Here is a 24,611-nt window from a genome sequence, read left to right on the forward strand (position 1 = left end):
TTACTCTTGTAAATTTCTGTTCTCTGCACGTGGATTTATTGACTTTTTTAAGAGGACCATTATTACACAAAAACTCAGGCCTTTCAGAGCTAAGTTTGTTTGAGGGAGCGACGACAAAAAGACAGTAACAGTGAGAAAGAAACAGAAAAACCACTGTAGCTCATATATTTCATGTTTAGTCAGATGAATCTGTGCCCAGAAATGCAAACTCTTCAAAAATCAGTAACCAAACAATGAGGAACTGGGAGTCAAGAACCAAGAGTGGAGTTTGTCAGGAAGTATGAATGTGGAAAATTGTTTTATTTATTTTTATTTTATTATTGTCAAACTTTCTAAAAAAAAAATAAACATAAAAGCAATGCGTGAACAAGTCATTTAAATGTGTCATTACATGAAATACCTTTTACATCCTTTCTTATAGTTGCTGTGTATTAGCTTAAATCTATTGCTACTTGGTTGCAATATTCACTTTTTTTAATGTAAACTTAGAATGCAGTCATGAGTGCATTTTGTTTCATTTACACTACAGATGATAGTAGCAGTATGTGTGCATAATATTTGGACAATATTATGTACAATTAAGTCCTGTTTTGTTGCTTTAATGTGAAAATCAAGCCACGCCCAAGTGTCTGTAATTGCTTTTTTTAAATTTCAATTCTAATTAGATTGAATTTGAATAGTTTTTAATTCTAATAAAGCTGCAATGTTACATTTTGGAAAGGTGTTATTAATAAAGTTACTTTTCACTGCCCCCATGTGGTTTAAATTAAGCAACGCTATTTACCAAAATCACATCACCTCAGCAGTTTGTGATGTGATTTAAAAACACTACTTTCTGATGAACTGGACAAAATCCTTTAATAAATTAACATTCTGAATGTTTTACCTGAAAATGTATCCAATGTAATAAAGTAATATCAGTGTGCTGATCTTTTTTAATACACTTTTCTAGCTGTTAAAGCACTATTATATCAGTTTATAAGAACATGCCAAGGCCAGTATCTTTAAAGTGCATTTATATTTAATCACTTTTATTTTAGGTCCTGCTTAAATCAAACATGGACTTTAGCTATCAATGATAATACCTGTTTACTTATTGGTTTGTTATTGGCAGATTTGAATTATAATAGTCTTTTAATAATTATTGTCATTAGTGTTTGAGAGATTGTGGAAAAATGGTGTAAAAACAGAATGAAATCATATCAAAGAACCAAATCTGTCCTTTTCATCAAATCAGCAGAATGTTTTTTTTTTTTTTGTTGTTTTTTTTTTTTTTTTACAGTCATTACAAAAGGAAACAGTACTTACTTTAAAACTCCACAATCATTTATTCTAATACTTGGCTGAGATGATGCTGATGCTCATTTGTCACACTTTCTTCAAAAATATAATATTTTACAAATATGAACCTCTGGTTTGATGGTACACCTATCTTCTAACATTAATGATGAGGATTTTGCTGCATTGTGGGTTAGTGTTATATGATTGTACTGTAGATTCAGTGTGTCAGTGTTTAAAAAGTATAGAAGTCTGCTTTAAAAACAATACGGAGGGTGTTTGTTGACAGCTTGGCTGTTGGAAAATCTAATGCTAACCTTTTAGATGTTTTTTTGTTTTTTTTTAAAATTATTTTTATTGCAATCTTAGATCATCATTAAACAAAACAAGACGGTGCCTACGACAGGCATCAAGCAAAACAACAGCTCTGGATATAATGAATGTACAAAATATAGGAGGTGGTGCATGAGATTTACAGTATATACAGCATTTACCAATACAATTCAATTGTACAGGAATCCTTTTTAAAAGATGGATGAAAGGTTTGGTCCAATATAGTCCAAGTACTGGCATCACACTCTGTAAAACTGGTCTATGTTGGTGTGTATGATACTGGTCAGGAATTCTAAGGGGATCAGTTCAGAAATTATTTTGCGACAACTGCCGACAGATGTAACTTTGTCAGTGATCCAGTGAAAAAGGATATTTTTCCTGGCTGTGAATTTTAGAATATTAAACAGTTGTTTTCACGTTTTGTGCATGAAAGGATCAAAGATACACGGTCCATCTCTATATTAATTAGGGCTGGGCAAAAAAAAATCGATTTAATCGATTAATCGAATTTGTAGATAAAAATGACTTTTATTTTGTAAATTCGAGTAAAAAAATTTTTAAATAAAAAAAAAAAATAAATAAATAAATAAATTTTCCCACCACAGTTTTTTTGGACTTTTTTGCGTTCTGATACGAGTCAGCCCACTCTTGGTTTACATTTGTTTACCCTTTGAGTAGGCTATATGTCAATATAGCCTACTCAAATATATGACAATATACAGTATCTGATGTCTGCAGTCATTTTTAAGTGCATTTAAAAAAAAAAAAATTAATTGAAAGTCAAATTTCTCTTCAAAAAAATCAAAAAGATTTTTTTTTAAGGCAAAATCGCCCAGCCCTAATATTAATATGAAAAATAGTTTGAATTTCAAGTAGGATTTGAGTCCAATATCTCTGACAAGACCAGAAGGGAGAAAGAGCAGTTAAAAAGATGCCGTCTGTGAGGAGATATATGTACTCTATGTATAATTTTTAGTTGCATTTCTCTTGTCCGAGTACAAATTAAAATCTTTTTTGCATTAGACCAGATAGAATCCCATGTTTCTTCACCTATAGTGACAGACAATTCCTTCTCCCACACACCCCTGACCACCTGGTGTCAGAAGTAGATAGTCCGTTCAGAACACGGTAAAATGAGCTCATGGATACATTTTCTCAGCAGCAGATATTTCAGGGTGATCACTAAGGGGTGTACTGTGGGTAATGTAATGTCTTCTTTGCAGAAAGCGACAAAATTCTTGTTTGGTCAGGTTGTAAGTGTTAGTAAGCTGTTCAAATGACATAAGTCTATTGTTTGAGAAAAGGTCAATGAGTAATTTAATATTTTTGCTAAACCACTGTTGAAACCCAGGATCTGAAGAGCCCGGGGGAAGGGCAGGGTTGTTTATTTTTTGGGGTGAACATGGATGTTATATTTGATCTGCCCTCAAGCTGGCGTACAAGCCGCCATGCTTTTAGGGTATTGATGGTTATGGGATTTGTACAGTAAACTTCAGTTTCTTTATAGGTAGTAAAAAATAACAAATCACGAAGCCTGCGCTGCGACAATGCCTCCTCAACATCCATCCAAATCAAAGTTTTACCTTTAACCCATTCATTTACAAATCTTAAATGTGCACAAAGTTGGTATATTTTATTATTGGGCATGTCTAAGCCACCCTTTGAACTTGGTAAATGTAAAACTGCGATCTTAAGCCAAGGTTGACGCTTATTCCAAATAAAAGAGCTAAGCCATCGATTTATATCCTTTAACACCCTTTTAGAGAATAGAACCGGAATAATTTGAATAGCATATAAAAGCCTAGGTAATATATTCATTTTAACCAGAGATATATGACCGAACCAAGAAATAGGGAGAGTGGCCCAGCGTTCTAGATCCTTTTTTATTTGATTAAATATTGGCACAAAATTGGCATTGTATAGCTGGTCAAAAGAAGGAGTAATAGAAATATCCAAATACACAAACCCATTGGGAGACCATTTGGTATTGTTGAGAGAGTACCAAGAGGCATACTGTAGCCTCTGATTTGGCCATATTTACTTTATAGCCAGAAAAGTAACTCAAACTGTTGATTACATCTATAAGAGCCGGTACTGACGTTTCCAGGTTAGTCAAAAGAATCAGAATATCGTCTGCGTACAAGGTTATTTTATGACACAATGGTCCAATTTGTAAACTGCTTGTTCTCGGTGCTGTCCTGATGGCCTCAGCAAGAGGCTCAATGGCCAAAGCAAAGAGGAGGGGAGACAGAGGGCAACCCTGCAAATGTAACCAATGTGTAAAGCAAAGAGGATGTTAGATGTTAATGTATGTCTTTATCGTAAGTCTGACTGTATTTGGACTGGTGCTTAAAGATCATTTATCTTCTTTGTGTAACTTCAGATTGCTTTTCTGTGTTCCTTATGCTCTACATATGGAATCCCACAGGATACAGGTGTAGGTATGACTGATTGGGTGTAGGTATGTCTGACCTGAGTGTTGCAAGTATTTAAAAACCCAAGATGACTTAAGCTTCATGTACTCTTTCTTCATTCTACATTTGAAATCCTCTCTTTCACAAATCTAAATTATTTTGGTTTTCATCATCAGGGTTATTTGTGTAACTCAGGAGACCTGGATTTATTTAGATAAAGTAATAGATATAGCATATACTACACATCAGAACGATGATCACAGAGGTTCATCTTGACACAAGGTGTGTCCATGTTTGTTTTCTCGTTGTAGTTACAACCCTCTCAGTAAAGATTTGCTTAGGGCTGTTGCTGCTGTCTGCTTTGTTCATCTCACCTGGCCAATGAGGCCCCTCCCTGTCTGTGGTCCGGCCCCATCTTTTCACCTGCAGTAGCAGCAGCTATTAAAGAGTGCAAGGCAAACACCATTAACCAAACACGCAGAGAGATATCCGGTCTCACCATCCCAGAGGTCGATATACAACGGTTCACCTATAAGAGTCAAGGATGACATCCACAGCAGGTCGACTAGCCCATCAGCAGAAGAGGCAACAGGGCATTGGAACCAAACAACAAGCTGTGAAGTTCTGCAACCAGGATTATGAGAGTCTGAAAGAGCAGTGTCTGAAAAATGGACGTTTGTTTGAGGACAGCAGCTTTCCAGCTGAAAGCAAATCCCTGGGCTTCAAAGAGCTGGGGCCGTACTCACCAAAGACCAGGGGCATTGTTTGGAAGAGACCAACGGTGAGAAACCCATCCGTGCTGTACATGTGTCATACCATTATGAACGTATTGTGTGGAATTAGGGCATCTATCCTTTAGTCTTTCGCACTTCCGTCTCACTGTGAAAATTAGACTGATGAGATGGAAACCCAGTGTCTCCTCTATGTGGAACTACATGTTCTCCTCCTGGTTTTTCCTTTGGTTTCCCACACTCCAACAACATGTTAATGAATCAGTGCATAGAAATATAGGAAGATAATAATTGAGTGTCTATAAAAGTGTCTGTGAAGGTTTCAGTCATCCAGTTCATGTTTTTATGTATCCTAGCCCAGTGTTAGTATCACATATATTTCACCTCTCATCTTAGAGGCTTCTTCAGCTCTGAAACGGACTATTCAGGAGAACAAGGACTAATAATCTTCATGCATACTGCAAGAAGATAGCGAATGAGACACTGACATGCTGGATATCACGTAGCCCAGCAGATATGTAGCAATTTTAGGCTAAGAGGTTCACTTCTGGAAGAAAGCATGAACATTTGTACATGGAGGTTTTTGAGTATGCTGAATTAATTTTTTAAAGGGAACCACTCAAAATCATGAAAATCCAAGTTGGCCACCAGTATTGCCATTATGGACATTTTGTCATAACTTTGGATTTATTTGACATAGAAGCATGATCTCAGTGGCAAATTATACATTTATATAAAATACTGTAAAACCAGATCCAATATGGATGGCGAACATAATTGGATCTTTCTAACATATCTACCAGGCTAATGTGTGTATTTTGTAAAAAAAAAATACATACAGCAAGGGTAATGGATCTATATAATGTTAGATCTATACTAAACATGTGCCATGCATAAATGGATAGAGGGAGGTAATGATCAAATATAGAAACGGGTAAAGGTTTTAATAATGATCAATAATCCTCTGTGCACTTAACATTTGAAATACCTTAACCTAAACTCAGTTTTGTTGACTTGGTTTAATCATAAATGTCACTATATTGCCTTTCAAAATGCTGTTTTTATTTTCTCTATTCAATCTGTTGAAAAGGCAGAATTTGATTATTGTTTTATTTCCCTCTGGAACGTTTTATTTGGTGACTGATCCACTGTTGTTTCAAAATGTGCTTATGTTGTGGTTGTTTATGCTCAAGATGATTCAAAACACTTTCCTCATTTGTTTGCTGTGCAGGAGCTGTGTTCTAACCCAAAGTTTACTGACGATGGCGCCACAAGGACAGACATTTGTCAGGGTGCTTTGGGTGAGTATGAGGCAAGAGGGAGGAGCAAATGTGGTGCAATTAGGGAGGACATCACAGACACATCTGTCATGAACACTCCACCCATCCTCTTGTTAAGCAAGAAGTCTGTTGGCACATATTGTTGACAGTGTTGCTGCTCTGAGGTTAAGGTCACACCTCTGCACCTACAGCAAAACAATAATTATTAATAATACAACTTTCTGCTTCTGTGCATTAAACGTCCTCTGATACACAGGCCTTATTTTACAGGTAGAGTTTTAAAACTTTAGAAGATGTAAACATGTATTAAATAAGCTTTACACCTTTTTTATGTGTTGGATCCCTTGGTGACTGTATTAGTAATGCAGAGATGGACAAATTATATCACAGTGGCCACATTAACAACATTCATGAACATATTTAGAATAATGATTAATTAGAGCATCAATACAGAAATGAAACAAAGGGTTTAGTCAGATTTTCTTGTTGTTATGTAATTACTTCTTTTGCTGTTTTATGTGTTTTTGCAATTTTATTGACATGTATGTTTTTGGAGTCATTTTGAGCATTTGTGTTGTCGTTATGTTTTTTTATATATTTGTTGTTGTTTTCTGTGTTTTTAGGTTTGTTTGTTTTCTTTTTTGTTTTTTTTTGCACTATTGAACATTTATTGTAGTCAGTTTGTGTATTTTTGTTGTTGTTTTGTGTATTTTTCTGTCATTTTGCATGTTCTTGGAGTCATTTTGTGTGTTTAATCATGAGGGCCGGTTGCCAAGTGTGCACTAGTGTAAATGTATTTATATGCATTTAGGCAGAATTGATGAGTAACTCCCACCTGTGGTCTTACAGGTGACTGCTGGCTTCTGGCTGCCATAGCCTCTCTGACTCTGGATCAGAGGATCTTGAGTCGCGTGGTGCCTCAAGATCAAAGTTTTACCGAAGATTATGCTGGAATCTTTCACTTTCAGGTTAGACACATGGCTGTCTCACTTTACTTGGATAATATATTTCAGTTATTATGCCTTTATTTATCCTTTATACAACATTTCCTGTTGTAATTGTAAATTAGAAACCTATCAGCCAAACACAAGCACTTCTCTATGATCTTCTCTTCAGTTCTGGCAATTTGGTGAGTGGGTGGACGTAGTGATTGATGATCGTTTGCCCACAAAAGATGGAAAGCTGTCGTTCGTTCACTCAGCTGAGGGCTCAGAGTTTTGGAGTGCGTTGCTGGAGAAGGCCTACGCTAAGTATGAGCTAACCCTTCATGCTCATGTGCATTAAAACAGATGCCAATGCGTAACGTCCCTTTGTGTCTACAGGCTGAACGGCTGCTATGAGGCTCTGTCTGGGGGAAACACCATCGAGGGCTTTGAGGATTTCACTGGAGGAATTGCCGAAATTTACAGTTTAGAAAAAGCTCCTCCCAACCTCTTTCAGCTCATCCAACGAGCTCTCAGCCTGGGCTCTCTGATGGGCTGCTCTATTGATGCAAGTCTCGCTTTCAGTCCAAATTTGGAACACAAATACTCTACGCGCCCACTGTTAAAGACAAATTTGTGATGTTGTGTTTGTTTACCACTGGTGCTTACAGATTACCAATTCATATGAATCAGAAGCAGTGACATCTCACAAACTTGTAAAAGGACACGCGTATTCAGTGACCGGGGCCGAAGAGGTAAATCTTTCACCTGAGTAGTTAAAGGGATCAAGAATGATGCTAATTTTTCACCGAATCATTTGAAAACAAACTTTTTTCTCTTGGAGGTTAACTATCGAGGCCGAAAGGTTCAGTTAGTCCGAATCCGAAACCCTTGGGGTCAGTTGGAGTGGACAGGACCCTGGAGTGATGGGTAAAAAACTTTACATTTGCTGTTGGGTGAATTTGAACCTTTCTCAAAAGTCTGATCTGTCCATCTAAATAGATCCAGCGAGTGGAGATACATCAGCCAGGATGAGAAAACAAAGTTAAATCACATCTCTGAAGATGGAGAATTCTGGTAATTATTTCCTCAAAATGTATGAAACTGTAACTAAATCCAAAATAAGTCCCATCTGTATGTTCTTCTCTCAAGGATGTCATATTTAGACTTCATCAGACACTTCTCCAGGCTGGAGATTTGTAATTTGACCCCGGACACCCTTGAAAGTGACAACCTGCGTCACTGGAATCATTACCAGTTTGATGGGATGTGGCGGGTCGGCTCCACTGCAGGCGGCTGCCGCAATAATGCAGGTTTGTATGCGAGATCAATATATAAGAGGAAGAAGTCCAGCTGCAGTGTGAATAACTGTTAACACTTTGTCCTTCCAGCCACTTTCTCCTCCAACCCCCAGTTTGCGGTGCGTTTGGAGGTTGTGGATGATGACCCAGTGGATGGAGAGGATGGATGCACTTTTCTGGTGGGGCTGATGCAAAAAGATGGAAGGAAACAGAGGTTTAATGCCCGCAGCCTTGAGACCATTGGTTTTGCCATTTATGAGGTAGCCTAGCTTGATCAATACAAAATTCCCTAAAGTAAAACAAGTGGCTGAATACAAAAATGTATTTTCTTTTATTTTCTGCTTCCTTACAGGTCCCAGATGAGGTGATCATTTCTACTTTTCTATATCAGACACTCAAATCACAAACAAATCCCTTTGTTTTCCTTGTAATAATATAACACGCTGATCTTCAGTACAAAGGTCGCAGCGATGTCCACCTCGGCCCTGAGGTTCTGCTGCGTCAGAGGCATGTAGCCATGAGCCACACTTTCGTCAACACACGTGAAGTGTGCGACCGCTTCAAGCTCCCACCTGGGGAGTACGTCGTTGTCCCGTCAACCTTCAAAGCCCACAGGAACGGCTCCTTTGTCCTCAGAGTGTTCTCGGAGAAAAAGGCTGCAACCAGGTATGTGTGGCACCTCCCAGTGCTCACCACCTCAGAGTTTAGGGATGCACAGTCTTATAGGTCACAAAACTGGTTTCCAACTGTGATGTAGTTATTACTCCACTGAATGCTCCATTCACGCAACTCACACTGGTTTTATTAAGTTAAAGACAGCCGATGGTTCCCATTGTAGCGTAGACGTACCTGTTTTAAGGCCTTTTTCCTTGTTCTGCGGGACGTCATAATGTCCAAAGAACTGGATGACTCTTGACTAAGAGCTAAAGCGTCAGATTAAAATGCTATTTCAACATATTCTCTATGTCAGCAGAAATACGAAGATATTAATAACTACATCAGTTTGAAATTCTGTATCATCTAAATGTCTGTACGTTTACTCCTTTTGCTTCAGCGCACTGGAAGAGGACATTGATGCTAAACTGGATGAGGTATGAAAATCCGCTCAAGTGAACTTGAGTTTCTCAATTTAAATAAATAAATACATTCATAGTTTAAAGCAGAGGTTCTCAACTGGTCTCAGCCTAGGACCCACATTTTGCCATGATAATTAAATCGCGACAAATTTTTCTTTTTCTTTTTTTTAGAATTCAACCAACTAAATTTAGTTTTTCAAAAATAGCTGTTGAAAACACACATATATCATCTTTTTCAAACATACATCTATAAATGTTATTATACAACATGCATTTCACAGCATTTATGTCAAAAGAAAAGTTTCTTTCAAAATAAAACACAAAGTCCAATACGAGGGACATTAAGTATTTATTTATTTTTGACCCACTCAGCACAGGTCCGCGACCCACCAGTTGAGAATCAATGGTTTAAAGCATATTGTTTCTTCTGAACCTTGTGAATAAAAAGGGGAGCTGCTGTAAATGTTGCTGATGTTTGGTGAACAGTTCACTCCAAAAAAAAAAAAAAATGCAGCATATCCATAACTTATATTTAGGCAGCTGTAAATTAGGAATATGCACCAAAGTAGAAACGACTTAACATTTAAAAAAGAAAACAAAGTTATGTTTTATCTAAACCCAACTTTGGGAATCTGTCTCTCTTTTACAGCCGGAAATAACTGAGAATGAAGTGGATCCTCATTTCAGGGACATCTTCAAGCAAATTGCTGGCGATGTAAGTTTGGACAACAATTTAACCGAATGAGCTGCAGTTTGAATATAACTTTATTAACACGTCTCCTTCTGCAGGATATGGAAGTGTCTGTCTTTGAACTTCTTAAGATTTTGAACAACATTGTCTCCCACCGTAAGTTTATCCAATCTTTGAGCCGTTTATGTTAAGATTGATGACTTTTCTTTCTATAAGAGTTAAAGTAAGATGTGTGGGTTTGTTTTCTGTCTTTTAGGGGCTGATCTTAAAACAGACGGATTCAGCCTGGAGACCGGTCGTCTTATTGTCAGTCTACTGGACGTATCCTTATGAAACTACAAAATATCACCCATTTGTCACAACCACCCAGTTGCATGTAAAATAATCTTTTGTGAATTTTTTTAATATATGTATATATTGAGCCTCAACAATCTCCAGAAAGATGAAAGTGCCAAACTGGGACTCCTGGAATTCCATTTGCTGTGGAACAAAATCCAGAAATACCTGGTGAGATGAGATGTTCACGCTATAGAGGGAATGATGACAGTTTAAGACTTTTGGCTGTATTTCTAGTCTTAACACCTGACTGCAATGCTCATACAGGCGATCTTCAAGAATCATGATAACGACAACTCTGGCACCATGAGCTCCCATGAGATGAGAGGAGCTGCAAGTGAAGCAGGTAATGAAAGTACCATAATCCCCTGAGTAAACCAGTGCACATCCACATGCACACAAGGGTTCTTTCACATCCACTTTATTAAAAACACTAAGCTTGCGATGCTGTGGAGCAAATCGCACATTCTACAAGGTGGGGTTTTGTTTGAAGAAGCAGCCAGTGTTTAACACTGCCAACACACAAAGAGCACAGTTTAATCTAGGACACATGGACAGTGGAAAGAGACTGTGGGGAGGATTCAGATATAATCCATTCAGGCACATTTGATCGAAACTCAAAGCTCAGAACAACATTAATTCACACCACATTCACACAGGTTGAAGTAAGATGCACCCATAGCAACATCTGTCCTGGGTCAGTCTGATATTTGCTGTTATTGTACAATTAATTTAAAAGACAGCATACAGCAGTGGTTCCCAAAAAATGTCTGCGTCCAGCCTCTTTGAAGAATAGAAAACTCTCAGGGTCCCCGAATTGCAGAAAAATGAAATAAATAAATAAAGAAAGGATTATTATGAATTATTCTTCAAATCTCATAAAAATAACAGAACATTTAAATCAATATTACATATTTTAGAACAGTAATAAATCTATGTATTAATCAAGTGCAAAGAAGGATTTTTTTTCTAATTTTCATGCTCAAGGTTCAGCAAGGCCATTCTAGCGCCCCCTTGTCATGATGTCACACCAACCAGTTTGGGAACCACTCTCATATTGTATTAGGCCAGTGGTTCCCAAACCGAGGTACGTGTACCCCTCGGGATACTTGAACACCTTTCAGTAGGTACACATAAACATGCACACAGACTTTTTTCTCATCCATCAATAATAATTTGTGGCACAACTCTTTAAAATACACCAAAAGGTGAAGTTACATTTCTAAATCATCATAAATAAATAATTAAAAAAAGGCCTAAATTGGAAGTTAATGTTGGACTAGACACAAGAAAGAGTTTAGAAGAGCCTGCGGACACAAATTAATGTATAACATGATCTGAGGGGTACTTGTGATAAGAAATAAAGGCTATGGGGTACATGGGGGAAAATGCCTCTGGTCATCTCTCAGTCCCCTAAAGGGGACATATCATGCTAAATCCACTTTTTTAGCCCTTAAATGCATTTTGTTGTATATTTAGAGTGCTTAGAAGTACAGAAAAGTTCCAATTAGTCTCTTCAGGTGCTCCGTAGATATCTTTATATTCTGTTTTGGTCATATTTTTCAATCTGTTTCGATTTTTCTATTCTCTATTATGTTTTTTGAACAATAATGTCACAGTATTTGCAGCGGAACTGCCAAATTAGGACATCGACTCACTTCGAGCAATCCGCCATTTTTATTTCTCGCTGCGATTCTGTAGTCCACGCTCAAGGATGCCGAAGTTACGAGAGGAGAAATCAAAATGTTTGGTTGTTGGATGTCGTTACCCAAACGCTTCATTACACCGTCTCCCAGCATCAGAACCTTTTCGAAGTGCCTGGTTGAGTTTTATTTTTCACGGAAATGTACCCACATCTGTGGGTAAGGTCATTTTTGTGTGCGCGCAGCACTTCAAGGATGACTGCTTCAGCAACCTCTGCCAGTATAAAGAAGGATTTGATAAAAGACTTTGTCTGATTGAGGGTTCAATTCCTTCTATCTTTGGAGGCGATGAACAGAGCACTTCGGTAAGCTGTAAATAACGCTAAAAAGTGTGATGTAAGACGTCCCTGTCATTGTTTTGTTAGCATTAGCAGTTGCACCGTCTTCATATGTTAGCGCTGTGTGCTCGTTTTAGATCCTTGATGATATGGCCTACGTGATTTAATTTAAGTCTAAAGTTTTCATTAGTCATTTCATTTTGTCGTTTTTGTCTCTGAAAAGACTGTATTAAAATGCATTTCGTGACGTTAGCTTGGCGCTAGCGTTTGCTCGGTGCTTGTGTTAGCTCACTTGTTAGGGTTCTGCAGGTTCATCATCATCATTTTCATCTCGCTCCGCCGGGTCCGACTCTGGCTCGAACATGTAAGGCTGGATGGACAAGTCTTCTGTTGGTGACATTTTGTAAATAACCTCTGAATAAAAAGTTTATGCGCCGCTAAATAATCGTATCTCTTCTATCAAACTACAAAAATGGCCGAACAGGGTGGAGTTGAACCGAGTGTCACTTCTGCAACCTGGAGAGGGGGCGGGGTATGAAGTGTGTCATTTGCATTTAAAGAGACCGCACCAAAACAAGTTGCTCTTAGAAGCACATCAGAAAAGGGTAGAAAAGGGGTGGAGCTATAATAATGAGGAATTCAGACCCAAGCATTGCAGTTCCGCTTTATATAGACCACAACTGTATGATTTATATGTAAAAAAGGAAGGATTTAAAACCATGATATGTCCCCTTTAAACCATTGTCTCATTCAATCATCAACGTCTGATATTCCACTATGTTATATTTGATTGATTTTAAGATTAAAATAATAATAAGTTATAACTGTTTTTCTGATTTTTTTTTCTTCTTCTTTTGCTTGTTTACTGAGCCCAGTATTGAAACGCACTGACATTGTTTGTACCTTTGTGTGATAATGAAGCTATTACTGACAGACTAGCTAAACCAGTTAGAGGACTACCACCCATTCTGCATATGAGTATTCTTCTTCATAAAAGCAGAACACAAGCATGGACACACCCCTGTAACATAATTCCACCCCCACCCATCTGACACCTTTTTCAAACTGAATTTTGATGTGAAAATATCCTATGGCGACAAATCCAAGGAAACTGAAATAAAGACCTCGTGTTGTTTTCTTGGTTTCTCTTTCAGGTTTACAGGTCAACAGTTTTGTGCTGCAGGCTATAGTAAATCGTTATGCCGATCGTAACTACGCCATTGACTTTGACAGTTTTGTTGCCTGCCTCATTAAACTGGAGATGCTCTTCAGTGAGTTTTGGCTAAATGTTTCCTATCATATCCTACATCATACACTGGTTTCAGATCTGAAGGATGCTCACGCTTCTTTTTTTTTTTTTTTTAAATCTCGTGTCAGAAATGTTCAAGGTCCTGGAAAATGCTGACTCGGGAAAGATTGAGCTGGATATGCAGCAGGTGTGTGAGAAATACACTCAAGCTGGCAATATGTGGGTCATTCATGATATGGACGCTAACTTTGTTTTCTCTTACAGTGGCTGTGCTTGGCGATTGTGTAGTAAAAGACCTCTGACGTCACCAGGAAGTGGAAATCCATCAGATACTTTGACCATCACAATAAAACACTTTGGGACACCTCATACACGTAGAAAAAACATTTACCCACTTGTTTACTTTTTTTTTCTTTATGGCTATTTCTTTAAATCATTGTGCAAGAAAGAAAAACAGTGCGTAATGTCAAATTATCATTATGCTGATTGAAAAATAAAAGAATCATTAAAAACCATGAAACGCTGGTTGTTGTTGTTGTTTTTAGATGATGTACATATATTTATAAGTCAAATCATTAAACCCCAGTTTGCCTTAATGCTTGTTTTGAATGCCTCATAGAATTCACACACTTGAATCAAGCTGAGGAAGAGTTTCTGTTGTCAGTGGTTGTTTGCTGTTGAAAAGATTTGAATGCAACCTGAGCATCAAGGCTCTTAGCCTTATGCAAACAGGTGAGCCAAATCAGCCGTCTGGCTTTGATAATAAGGGTGTGGAGGCAGTTTTGGAATGGACAACAAAAACCAGTCCTGCTGCACACTCACACTCACACTCACACACACAGACTGTGTTAGACACAAGATCTGAGAGTCTCTGAAAATGACTGGCATTGTGACTAAAATCAAGCACAATCGAGATAAAGCAATCGGGATTGGAACCAACACGCATGCGGTGAAGTACCTGAACCAGGACTTTGAGGCGCTGAGGAAAGAATGTCTACAAAGAAGAAGACTATTTGAGGACGACCTCTTTGAGGCTCTGCCCTCATCCTTGGGCTTCAAAGAACTCGGACCAACATCCTACAAAGCTCGAGGCATCCAGTGGAAGAGACCCCAGGTGGGTGCAGAGATATGAGCTCATTTTGCTTATTTTATCGCTAGAAAGTGTGAATGTATCTCCTGTTTTATTAAACTTGCAGATATTTGCATGTTGTAAGCGTTGAAGCTAATAATCTAAGTTGAATTCCCAAAGTCTGATTTATATTCCATGCTGTTAGATTGAGCAAGATGGAAACTATTTGTGGCTTGTGATGTTATTTCTTTGACCCATGAGTATGGTCGAATTACTATTATTCATGTGTAGAATCTGAATTTTTATGTTTTATGCAGTAAATGTGTATGAATGCAGGCTTGGTTTAAATGAATATCCTCGTTCTAAAAACACATTACCTTGTTTTGAATCTTGAATTAGAACATGTGTTGGGTGATTTGTGTACCTGATGAGAGATTTCAAAATTTGGAATGTTGAATAATTTGAAATATTGTCTGTTCTTTCAGGAATTGTGCAGCAATCCACTGTTTATAGAGAAAAATGCCTCCAGGACTGATATTTGTCAGGGAGCTCTTGGTAAGGGATACCGCAAACACACACTTCCATCTTTCTTTTAATCCTCTTAATAAATATTAAATGAAATTACTTAGATTTTATTCTTACAGATGCAGTATTACCTGAATACTTGTTGAGTCCTCTAAACCAGTCTTTCTGCCTTTGCCTTAATCATAAGTTTTTTGCCCTCAATCTTGGTTGAGGTTGAGGTTTGAAGGGAAACATCAACCTTACCTCGTCTTATGTTTATACATTGAAATCCACTGCACAAAACTTCCAACGGTTGGTAATCCCTTTGGTCTTCTCTGTCTGCACCCTGGTTGGATCCACGCCTGCAGGGCTTTTACACCTACTGAGGGATGAAAGAGAATTAGCCACTTGAAATATTTAGGTTTCTTGTTAGCCACATGGTTGAAGTGGTATTTACACGTGTCATAAACTGTGATTTATTTTCTTAAAGCCGTACACCGTATTTAACAAGAGAATTTGATTTGTGCTCAGGTGACTGCTGGCTGCTGGCCGCTATTGGCTCCTTGACTCTCAACAAACAGGTTTTGTGTCGCGTTGTGCCTCAAGACCAAAACTTTGAAAAGGACTGGTATGCTGGTATCTTCCACTTTGAGGTACAATAATCAGACATGAATGGACTCATCTGTGCACTCCGTATTCATCTTTGTCTCATTTAGAGCCAAAAAACAGAAGAACAAACAAACAGATGTGAGTTTAACTTCCTATTTGTGGTTTCTAGTTCTGGCAGTTTGGTGAGTGGGTGGATGTGGTTGTTGATGACCGTCTGCCAACCAAAGATGGCGAGCTGGTCTTTGTTCACTCTGAGGAGAGGTCAGAGTTCTGGAGTGCTCTCTTGGAGAAGGCCTATGCTAAGTATGGACACCTGGAGCACGACGGCGCCTATTCATCATTTCATACCCCCGCTAAGTGTTTCCTCCTTTAGATTAAACGGATGCTACGAGGCTCTTTCTGGAGGAAGCACCACTGAGGGCTTTGAGGACTTCACTGGAGGCATTGCAGAGCAGCACGATCTGAGCGAATCTGAACCTCATCTCTTTCACATCATCAAGGAAGCTCTGAAAAGAGGTTCTCTCCTGGGATGCTCCATAGATGTCAGTTTTTTTCCTCCACCATTTAACACTTTTCTGATATTAGATTTGTAATCTCTCTCCTTTTTCCTCTATAATGTAGATTTCCAGTGCATCTGACTCAGAAGCCGTAACTCATCAGAAACTGGTGAAGGGACATGCTTACTCAGTGACAGGAGCAGAGCGGGTGAGGCCTTGTAGAACATTTAAAGGTCCCATATCATGCTATTTTTCACCCATCTTCATTTGTTCTAAGAACCCTAAAAACATAGTATTTGAGGTTTATTTTCCCAAACTCGCCTGTTTTCCAGAGTTTTAGCCTCTGAAAAGTCACTTTCTGAGCAACTCTACACAAACAGGCTGATTTGTGTCCTGCTTATGCATATTCATGAGTGGGCGTGTCTATAGATGGGACACTGACTTCCTGGAGGTGCGGCTTCTCCAGCTCAGTGCCGCGTCAAATTTGTCATCAAAGTGGGAACGCGTCATCAAATTGGAGCGAAGTGTTTGGGCTCACCCTGCAGTAAGAAAGGAGCAAATCACCCTCTAACTAATGATTGAGGGAATCAATGAAAAAACACTTTGAGCATGTGTATGAAGCCCTAATAGCACTTTTATGATATTTAAAGCACAGAAAAGTCAGTTTAGCTCAACATGACCCCCCTTAAGAACAATAGATATTAAAAAGATATTAAAAGGCTGTTTCTGTAACACATGCTATCATCGTGTTCCCTGTCCATGTCAGGTGGAGTACAGGGGAAGCCCAGTGGAGCTTGTCAGAATTAGAAACCCTTGGGGTCAAGTGGAGTGGACCGGAGCCTGGAGCGATAAGTAAGTCATTCATCTTGTAGTATTAAGTATTGTAACGTATTTCTTCATATTTCAATGTCTGTCTTTGGTTGGCCCTGACACTCTGTTGCTTGCTACATGCCTTTTTTCAACACTCACACAAATTGTAGTATGAAAATAGTTGAATCACTGTGACCAACGTGGACAGAAGTCTGCGTCTGTCAGAGTTTGAATTAATCGTGCAGCAGCAGCTGAGTGGTCACAGCTGCTGCTGCACGACGCACGAGTCCGTGTGGCTTCAAATGTAACTAAGTCCATATTTCTAGTGCAATATAATGTTTCACCTTATCGGGGAGCTGCACTTATTCCAGGATTAGAAGCGCGTAAGAGGAAAAGGTCTTACGCACACCGGAGAATGCGCGCGGATCTGCGCAGTGCAGATTTGATAGGAACGCCCACATTTCAGGGACGCTCCACCCACAGTGTGTAACTGAGATGAAAGCGCGCAGCGACTGACTTAAGCACAGGGGGAGAATAGCACACAGCCAAAAACAGCGCCACTGAGCGGCTTTTTGGACTTACACGCATGAGAAAATATAACCCTAAAAGAGCTGTAAGAAGGAAAAAAAAACCTGAGGAGATAAGTGTGACTTCCCACAATTGTATGTATAGTTATTCATCTCCATTCCATGTGTTCATTATTAATACAACTCACCTACTTTAAAACAACTGCTTGTTCAGGTTCAACAAAGGGTGTTTAATGTATGAGTCTTTAGTGGATTATATAATTATTAGTCACACACCTTTAAGAAAAGCTGGTAATTCCTGTTGTGTAGCAAAACGTATCAGACAAACTGTATTCTTCGTGACATTTACTTGGATTCATCACACAACTTGTTTAATTATTCTGTGTTTCTGTAGGTCTTCTGAGTGGAGATACGTCAACAAGGAAGTCAGTGAAGGGTTGCACAATCGCTGTGAGGATGGAGAGTTTTGGTAACTGTAATACATTTCTTTAACCTAGCCTGAAACTGCTTATTAGCCCAACACGATCTCCTTAAAACCTATTTCACAATCTGATATACAATCACTTAATTATTTTTGTACACATTATAAAAACTTTTACTTTTTCAATCTTCTAATGTAAAACAAATTACATTATTTGACAAAATTTTCCTTGTAGGCCTATGTAAGCCCCATTTTCTCTCCAACAAAGGCTGTTTTACTACTCTTTCTAAAGTAGAAATTGGAAATTTTTAATTTCGATTTTACCATTTTCTGAAATGTGCCTAAAAAGATGTTTTTCAATACAACAGAATTGATTTTACTTGATTCAATTTCATTGTTTTGGCTCAGATTTTCCCTGATGAAGTCATCAAAGCAGCACAAATAACACGATCTTTAATGAAAAAGTTTCCCCTAACAAAATGCTACCAGCAGAGATGAGAAATTGTTGTTTGGCCTCTTATTATTGTTGCTGCACAGAATGACTTGTTAAATCAAATAAAGACACAGATTCTAGTTTTTTCTTGTAAATGTTGTGATATTGTGTCATTTTTTCCACAGGATGTCATTCAGTGAGTTCAAGAGGAAGTACTCCCGCCTGGAGATTTGCCACCTCACCCCAGATGCTCTCACTGGAGTGGACATTAAGAAATGGGCGGAGTCAGAGTTTGAGGACACTTGGAGGAGGGGCGTGTCAGCTGGGGGCTGCAGGAACTTCCCGAGTAAGCACCAAAACTACGGAAGCGGATTAGGGCTATTTTTGACGGAGAAAATTATTTTGGGCAAATCGAGAATAAAATCAAAAAGATGAAATTAAAGTCAAATTTCAAAATTGAACTGAAAATATAATATTGGACTAGGGCCAATTCGCCATATACGACAACATTCTCCATCAAAACTGGCCCTAATCTGTTTCTGTAGCTCCTCAGAATGGACTGAATGTTTCCACCTCTTCCAAACTTTTCCTTCTGAAGAGATTAAGTTTTTGGCAATATCTCTTCAAAGTCCTTAAATAATTTACAACACTGTGTTCATGAGCTAAAAGAGAAATAATCTCTTTGTTATTAAACCCAACTTTGAAGTATAGTTTAACGTGTTGATCGTTACACGGCATTTTGTAGACGGCCACGATCTGCTGTTTGTTGTCGTAAATGGTGGATTGGCCCTCGTCAGCTTCCCTAGATTTGACTTCATTAGCAAAACTTCGACTTTTATCAGAATATTGTATTTTCGTCCTTAATCTCAACATTCATTTTCAACTTTATTCTCTAAATTTCAACTTTCATCTCGACATTTTGACTCTATTCTTGATTTGCGCAAAATTATTTTCTCCATCAAAATTGGCCCTAATTGGTTTCCGTACAAAATAGACTGATGCTGATGGTGATTAAAAGAAAAAACAATAATGTACAAAGTCACTTTTACACAACAAACCCTATTTATTTATTTTTCAAAGGATTAGTTTTGTCGTTGTTTTCATTTTTGAATAATGGCATCATACAAAAAAATCTTTCAATGAATGTTACAATCACAACATCCAGTGGTGTATTACTTGGGCCGGTTATGAGATAAATTATTCGTTGTGCTTATTTCTGTCAAGTTTATTTGTGTGAAAAGGCTGGAAAACATCAAACGTGTACTTCCACTTTCCAAAGCCTGGATGAACTTTCAGTCACTGCACGCACGGACAACGAAAAAAAAAAGCTTTTGTGTGTCAGTCAGAGCTACCAGGTTGTGTGTGGAAATAAAAAAAGTCTCAATTTAAACAAAAATACAGAAAATGTATCTTCTCAAAGCTTAAGTGCTAAATGGAAAAAAATATATATGTATATGTGTATGTTTGGACAGATGATTGTATAGTGGATTACATGAATTGTATAAGTACAATAAATGTACATGTCAGTGAATTATGTCTCCTTTTATAGCGTAAATAGTAGGGTTCATAAGAACATAGATTTTTCATCAAGTACAAGCTTCACGTGCAGGATTTTGTAACCATTCATTCTCTCTTTGCTTTGATTGATTTTTAAATTAATATTAATATTATCATTTTTAAAAACCATAACTCAGCTTACAGCCAATTATCGATTCCCTTCTCAGGATCATTCTGGACTAATCCCCAGTTTGTCATCAAGCTGGAGGAGATGGACGAGGAACCAGATGATGGAGAGGATGGTTGTACTGTAATTGTTGGCGTCATGCAAAAGAACAAGCGTCGCAGGAGGAAAATGGGGGAGGACATGGAAACAATCGGCTTTGCCATTTACGACGTAAGGAGCCACTTTTAGAGAATGAAACTACAGATTTCATCCGTTTTCTCACCCTTTACTGTTGTCTCTTTTGTAGCTGCCGAAGGAGGTTCGTAGACAAAGACACTACCCACTATTTTTGTGATGGATAAGTGTTCAAAGCAGTCATTTAATCACCACTTGTAATAACGTCTGAGTCTACTCAGTAAGTGTAATATCTGTGCTTCATTTACAGTATTCTGGACAAAAACAAGTGCACCTTAAACAAAACTTCTTTCTGAGGAACCGTTCGGCTGCACGCTCCGAGACCTTCATAAACCTCAGAGAGGTGTGCAACCACTTCAGTCTTCCACCTGGAGAATACCTGATCATTCCCTCCACCTTTGAACCCAACAAGAATGGAGACTTCTACGTGAGGGTGTTCACCGAGAAACCTGCCAGTTTTGTGTAGGTTCCTTTTTAACGCACATCTCCACACAGACAGAGGTGTATAGAGTACTGATATATCCTACTCAAGTAAAAGAACTGTTACTTCATTGAAAATGTATTCAAATACAAGTAAAAAGTAGCTTAATTAAATAGTACTCAAAGTAAAAGTTACTAGTTACTTTCTCCCCCATTGTCAGATAAACACCACCATTACAGATAACTAGCCATTTCACAATCGAGAATTACGTCCAATGAGCACACAGTGCTCGTGCGTAATATGGCCGGTCCCTCCTTTATCCAGCTCCGGTCCCATAGTGTTTGATATCACCAATTTCTACAGGCTCTGGAACTTTCTAACGTTATGTCAATCATTCTTATTGGTCAAAGCATTGCCTAGTAACACCCATGTGTAACAACATCAAAAAGTGGAACAGAAAATAGCATTAGGCATGGCACGGCAGAAACCTGAATAAAAATGGATGTGTTTATTTCAAGCCAAATTGCAACATCTTGTAGTCAAACATAAGACTAATAATGATTGGAAATATTACAGTTACTAACTTGTTCCCATGCTTGTGGAAAACTTTTTTGAACAAAAACATCTTTGGCCTAATGTTTATTATTCTCATCAAAATTGCTGCAATTGATGTCCATACATTAGCTCAATTATATCTTCTTTTATAGCCTTCGCTAATGAGAACTGTCTTTATATTTGATGTAAATCTCTAGTTTTTTTGGGGGCGGACTACAAATGTATTTATTTAAAACAGAATTTATTGTCACTCAGTATCATATGTTTCCAAAATGTATCTGTATCTGTAACCACTATGGGTCGTATATCAATCTGAATAAAAATTGGCCATGTAGGCCATGCAGAAGCTTGGAAAAACGTTATTAGTTATGGGTATGTGATTTTTGGAGAAAAGTGGCTGGGGCATAAATGTACAAGTAAAATTACTGATTTAGAAATATACTATATAAGTACTCATAAAAGCAACTCAATTACAGTAACATGGGTACTTGTAATCCATTTGCTGATTAGTGATTAATGAGTATCGCCTTATGCTGCTTTCAGGGAGATTGATGATCCAGTAGACAGCCACGTTGAGAAGGTAAGATCTTACTGTTTGTCCAGTTTTACTGCAGCAGAAATAGAAATATAATAATGTATGGGTGGATATTGTTATTCATGTTGTCTCTAGATTGACATTGATAGAGACGACATCGACGACAGATTCAAAAGACTCTTTGGACAGCTTGCTGGACATGTGCGTTGGTCATTTTAGTATCGTACAATCACAACATGTGTTTCTTATAAAGTGGGTTTATTTTCTTAGGATGTGGAGATTTCTGCTTTTGAGCTGCGGAAGATCCTCAACAGAGTCCTGATGAAACGTAAAAGAAAAACTTTTCCTTCTCCCTTTTTTTTTGATATGTGCAGTAAAAGCATGTAGCTAATACTGGGATTTCACTATGTGTTTCACTCAATTTAAAGGTGATGACATTAAAACTAGCGGGTTTAGTCTACCAACTTGTCGCGCCATGGTCAGCATGGTGGATGTATCCTTTCTAATGTTCTACAGTTATATTAATCATTCATTTTATCGACGCATTGGTATAAATTTGCCAAAATGACCTACTTTCCACTTTGCTTATGTTTAGAGAGTAGTAGTCTTTTAAAAAGGAGACAACAATGTTCATGGTATGAGTTCATCTTTAAGATTGGAGACAGAAAAACTGTCATTGGCAGATCTTGTATTGCTGTGCTGTGGTTGCACTTTTCCAAGACATTTATATCACAGAAAGATGGATCTGGAAAACTAGGATTGGTGGAATTCAAGATCTTGTGGACAAAGATTGAGAAGTTCCTGGTAAGTTTTTATTTTTTTTAATCGTCTTTCCTGATGTCGTAGCTAAGAAGATATTGGAGCTTGTTTATTTCCCTTTTAGGATATTTACAGAGAGAGAGATGGTGACGGCAGTGGCTGTATGAGCTCCTCTGAGATGCGTCTGGCTGTTGAGGATGCTGGTGAGACATTTCTCTACACATCACATTTAGTCACATCATGTGATTTTTTTTTTTCTTGCATTCTAAAAATAACTTTATTACACATTTTTGGCACTCAATTAACATTTTCCACATTTAGTACAGTATTTATGTGCATAAAAACAAACAGGATCAGGAATAAACCACTGACAATAATAACAGTAGCTATTGGATACCCATGAGATTATAAAGAAAAAAACAAAACAAAGGGTCACACAAAATTAGAATGTAAACATGTATAAATAAGACATACACATACCCATATGGATAAAATGAACAAAATTTACAAAATAAATTGAAAGCAAATAACTAAAATACACAGAATATAATTAAAAACACAGCATACCAATATTTAAAATAAAATAAATAAACGAATTAGAATTACATAATTAAAAACACTAATAACACCCTAAAAATAATTTCTAAATTTTCAGCCCTGAACAGCAGGTGCCAGAAGTCTGAAGGCATGATTTAAGTCACGTAATATTTTGTTGTTGTTGTTGCAGGTTTCACACTGAACAACCCTTTGCATCAGATCATCGTGGCCCGATACAGTGAACCAAGCCTCACCATCGACTTCGACAATTTTGTGTGCTGTCTGATTCGCTTGGAGTACCTGTTTGGTATAAGAACATCCTTTCAGCGTATTATTGAGTCTCAATCACACGCACACGTACAAAGCTGTTTTCATGTTTATTCTCAACAGATGCCTTCAAGGAGGTAGCAGACAAAGGGACTGGGAAAATGAACCTGAAGCTTCACGAGGTACGAGTCTTGTTTGTTTGTTATACTGTGCAAAAAATGCAGCGTAGCCAGGATTAGTGCACACAGTGACAAGACTGTTCTTTTTTCTTTCTTCCTTTTTATCTTTTCTTTACACTGCATTTTATTTATATTTGAGAAATTGAAAGTATAGAATACAGTTGTTTAAGATTGCATATTTTTATTTGAAAAATATTGATTAAAAAAGTGTTTAATTATATTTTTAAATCAGTAATTATTTTTTTAACACATTCCAGGTGACCCCCCCCGTGGGGTCTTGACCCCAAGGTTGAAAAAAAAATGTGGTTAACCATGGAAAGTTGTGTTTTCATTGTGTTTTCATTCACAGTGGCTGGATCTTGTGATGCTGTAAAGGAGTCAAGTCAAGCTTTGTGTTAAAGGATGACCACAGTTGTTGGTCGATTGCAATTTGAGCTCTTAAGGATGTGTCATTTACGCATGGTTAATAAAAGGGAAACGCATTTTGTGTATAGTGTATATGGTTTCATTTCCTGCAAACATTAAACATTTGTTTTTGTCTCCAATCGTCCTGTTTGATGTGCTGAATATATCTCTGGACTCCTCCTATAAGGTGTCAAGTGTAAAAACTTGGTCACTTTTTGAGACATTTAGTACATTTAGCTTAATTTGCTCACATTTAGCTAATTTTTCTTTCATTTGAAACAGAAATTCATGTAAAACAGCATGTTCTATCATTTGTAAATGTGTACACATGAAAATCAATCAAAATGTAAATGTTAAATGTAAAGTTAAATCAGTCGCCGAGCGTAAAGCTAAATGTTTTTATCATTTCTAAGCATTTAGCTTTACATTTGGCAACCGGTTTAACATATCTTCCCACTTTCTAAAAGGCAGTGGACACTGGAAAAAATACGTGTCACTTATTTGACGTGGAACAAATGTAAGGAATTACTGCTAACAATGACTCATCGTCTGTGTTTGCCCTGCAACAGACTGGCATCCTGTTCAGGGTGTATCCTGCCTAATGAAAGTAACCCTTACACAGCAATAAATAG

At 37.7% G+C, this 24,611-nt stretch overlaps 2 protein-coding genes across 3 annotated transcripts; both read left to right on the forward strand.

Annotated features, from left to right (window-relative positions):
- Positions 1–4,484: 4,484 nt before the first annotated feature.
- On the forward strand, positions 4,485–14,108 carry LOC114477308 (calpain-2 catalytic subunit-like). Of its 2 annotated transcripts, XM_028469570.1 has the most exons (21): positions 4,485–4,806; positions 5,988–6,057; positions 6,886–7,004; positions 7,153–7,286; positions 7,359–7,527; positions 7,631–7,714; positions 7,804–7,889; positions 7,962–8,036; positions 8,112–8,272; positions 8,351–8,520; positions 8,613–8,624; positions 8,715–8,926; positions 9,315–9,351; positions 9,986–10,051; positions 10,126–10,183; positions 10,284–10,348; positions 10,466–10,534; positions 10,631–10,709; positions 13,499–13,615; positions 13,722–13,780; positions 13,858–14,108. In XM_028469570.1, the coding sequence occupies exons 1-21, from the start codon at positions 4,570–4,572 to the stop codon at positions 13,879–13,881; spliced, it is 2,103 nt and encodes a 700-aa protein (XP_028325371.1). In that variant the 5' UTR covers positions 4,485–4,569; the 3' UTR covers positions 13,882–14,108. The 2 variants fall into 2 exon arrangements, with proteins under 2 accessions (XP_028325371.1, XP_028325372.1); XM_028469571.1 differs by lacking the exons at positions 13,499–13,615; positions 13,722–13,780; positions 13,858–14,108 and adding an exon at positions 11,351–11,878.
- Positions 14,109–14,385: 277 nt separating this feature from the next.
- LOC114477307 (calpain-2 catalytic subunit-like) lies at positions 14,386–24,063 on the forward strand. Its single transcript, XM_028469569.1, has 21 exons — positions 14,386–14,707; positions 15,148–15,217; positions 15,698–15,819; positions 15,945–16,078; positions 16,149–16,317; positions 16,397–16,480; positions 17,039–17,124; positions 18,004–18,078; positions 18,649–18,809; positions 20,188–20,357; positions 20,434–20,445; positions 20,572–20,783; positions 21,841–21,877; positions 21,968–22,033; positions 22,103–22,160; positions 22,261–22,325; positions 22,568–22,636; positions 22,716–22,794; positions 23,319–23,435; positions 23,519–23,577; positions 23,924–24,063. The coding sequence occupies exons 1-21, from the start codon at positions 14,471–14,473 to the stop codon at positions 23,945–23,947; spliced, it is 2,106 nt and encodes a 701-aa protein (XP_028325370.1). The 5' UTR covers positions 14,386–14,470; the 3' UTR covers positions 23,948–24,063.
- The last annotated feature ends 548 nt before the right edge of the window (positions 24,064–24,611 follow it).

The sequence above is a fragment of the Gouania willdenowi genome, chromosome 15 (assembly GCF_900634775.1).
Source record: "Gouania willdenowi chromosome 15, fGouWil2.1, whole genome shotgun sequence".
NCBI lineage: Eukaryota > Metazoa > Chordata > Actinopteri > Blenniiformes > Gobiesocidae > Gouania > Gouania willdenowi.